The 2,035-nt window shown below is 52.2% G+C and overlaps 1 protein-coding gene across 1 annotated transcript; it reads right to left on the bottom strand.

Annotated features, from left to right (window-relative positions):
• Nucleotides 1-316: 316 nt before the first annotated feature.
• Nucleotides 317-1,430, bottom strand: S100A8 (S100 calcium binding protein A8). Its single transcript, XM_037159531.2, has 3 exons — nt 1,326-1,430; nt 691-853; nt 317-537 (listed from the first exon to the last, which is right to left on the bottom strand). The coding sequence occupies exons 2-3, from the start codon at nt 829-831 to the stop codon at nt 388-390; spliced, it is 291 nt and encodes a 96-aa protein (XP_037015426.2). The 5' UTR covers nt 832-853; nt 1,326-1,430; the 3' UTR covers nt 317-387.
• Nucleotides 1,431-2,035: the final 605 nt, after the last annotated feature.

The following is a 2,035-nucleotide window of genomic DNA, read 5'->3' as shown; positions in this document are numbered from 1 at the left end:
CTTAGAGGACAGTAGTGTTTCTTATATCACCCTGTTTCTATTCCACCCTCTTGGAAGATCATCAGCTATAGTGTCACGAACTTTTTAGAATCCTTAAGTCCTAGAACCAGTGACCCAGGGCTGGAGCTAAAAGAGACTCAACCAGTTGAGGCGGATGCAGAGAGGAAACCAGACAAGTGTAAGCACTGAATGTTCTTGAGGCACAGGGAGGGCAGGACAGGAGAAGTCTGGTGTTTTCCTCTGGGTTTTCCAACACTCCCCCCACTCGCCCAGGAACCTCATTCCACAAGAGAAAAGCAAGAGACCAAGAGAGACCTGAGGTATCAATTACTTTATTATTCTTCAGGGGCAATTACAGGGGCCCCGTGCCAGTGCCCAACAACCATGCTACTTGTGGCCTTCTTTGTGGCCTTCTTTGTGGCTTTCTTTGTGGGCCACCACGGCTATCTTGACCAGCAGTATGAGGAACTCCTCAAAGTTGATGGCTTTGTCGCTATTGATATCCAACTCTCTGAACCAGGACTCCGCACTCTTTTTCTGTCAAGATTGGGGAGAGAGAAGCAGAGTGTAAAAATCTCAGTGAAAGCTGAAGAATGGACATATATTTACCCGGGACAGAAGAGGGACCATTGGCCCTGGGGCGTCATCAGAGCTAGGCAGAGAACCAGACCACCCCCAGCCCATCCTCACCTTCATATACTGAGGGCACTCAGCCTCTAGCATTTTCTTGAAGTCATTCCTGTAGAGGGCATGGGCGTTCCCTTGTAGCAGGGAGTACTTGTGGTAGACAGTAACGAAGTTGGTCAGGGCGCTCTCCAGTTCAGTCAGCATGGTGCCTAAGGATATGCCTCACCTGGAAGAGAAAGCACATGGGTGGGGATGGTGCCTCTGTCCACAGCTGAGTGAAGACTAAGGGGACATTCAGATAGTTCAAAACCCAAGTAATGGCTTTGTCCTGACCTGCACCATCCAATAACTCAACACAAGATGGCTAGAGCTCCAATGGGAGGGGGTCAGCTGATCCGGAGAGGAATGTGGGAGACACACACACAGGCACACACACACGTAGTGTCTTCCACCTTTCTCCATGCCCTCACCCTCTGCCCAAGAAGGGCCCAGCTTAGGAAATGAATGTGCCCTCACCCAGAAGTGCTATAGGTCTGGCTCCTTCTTTGTCCCTGTCTCACTTTCCTTCCCCAGGAGGTTCGATCTCCATCCAGACCTCCCTGAGCTCTCTCTCCCTGCTCTCAGAGAAAGCTGTTGAGCTCCCCAGCCCTCCCCTGGCGAAGCCCAAAGTGTGGGGTGACCAGGGCAGTCCCACTTACCAGGTCTTCCAGAAACCTTGTTGAAAGAGTTGACAGAACTGACGGAATACGCAGGCTGAGTGGTGGCTCCCTTTTATAGCAACTGGGCTTGGCCAGCGCCTGGGCTTGGCAGCTGCTCCCTCCCAGGGTTGCCACAGCCGCTGGTTTCCTAACCAGGTGAATGGGGCAATGACAGCAGAATGAACATTTCTGATGTGGGGAGGGGAGGAGGAAGAGGAAGGCCTTTTCCCAGCAGTAGTGCCCAACAAGAGAAACCAGGAAATAGCCATGCAGGCCATGGTAAGGACTCCTTCTCTGGGCTGCTGGCATCCTCCAACTTGGTGACCATGACACTGCCTGCCGAGTCCCCACTGTTACAGTTGCTAATCCCATACATAGTGGCCTGTCTGTGGGTCTCTAAATGGAACTGAAGTGAATGCATCATTTGGGGGGGCACATAAGCACATTCCTCTGTGGCTTTCATCAGATTCTCAAGGGGGTCCAAAGACCCCTAAAAGATTAAGGACACCTGTGCTGCTGCTGGATTTCAGTGATGAAAGGTGCAGTGTTTCCACTATTGTCATTGTGTGGGCAGTTGGACTGTGCAGAGACACCTTGCTAAGGGCCAGTTTCTCTCCCGCTGTCCATACCATACCTCTTGCCCCCTCTTCCTGCACGTGAAGCTGGGGGTGCAGTGTGCCTGGGAGACAAAGGCTGGCTGGGGGGTCCCT

Source organism: Artibeus jamaicensis, unplaced genomic scaffold, assembly GCF_021234435.1.
Source record: "Artibeus jamaicensis isolate MK-2021 breed Jamaican fruit bat unplaced genomic scaffold, CSHL_Jam_final contig_1715, whole genome shotgun sequence".
Lineage (NCBI taxonomy): Eukaryota > Metazoa > Chordata > Mammalia > Chiroptera > Phyllostomidae > Artibeus > Artibeus jamaicensis.
Note: the sequence above shows the minus strand (reverse complement) of the source record. Positions and strands in the feature narration are given on the sequence as shown.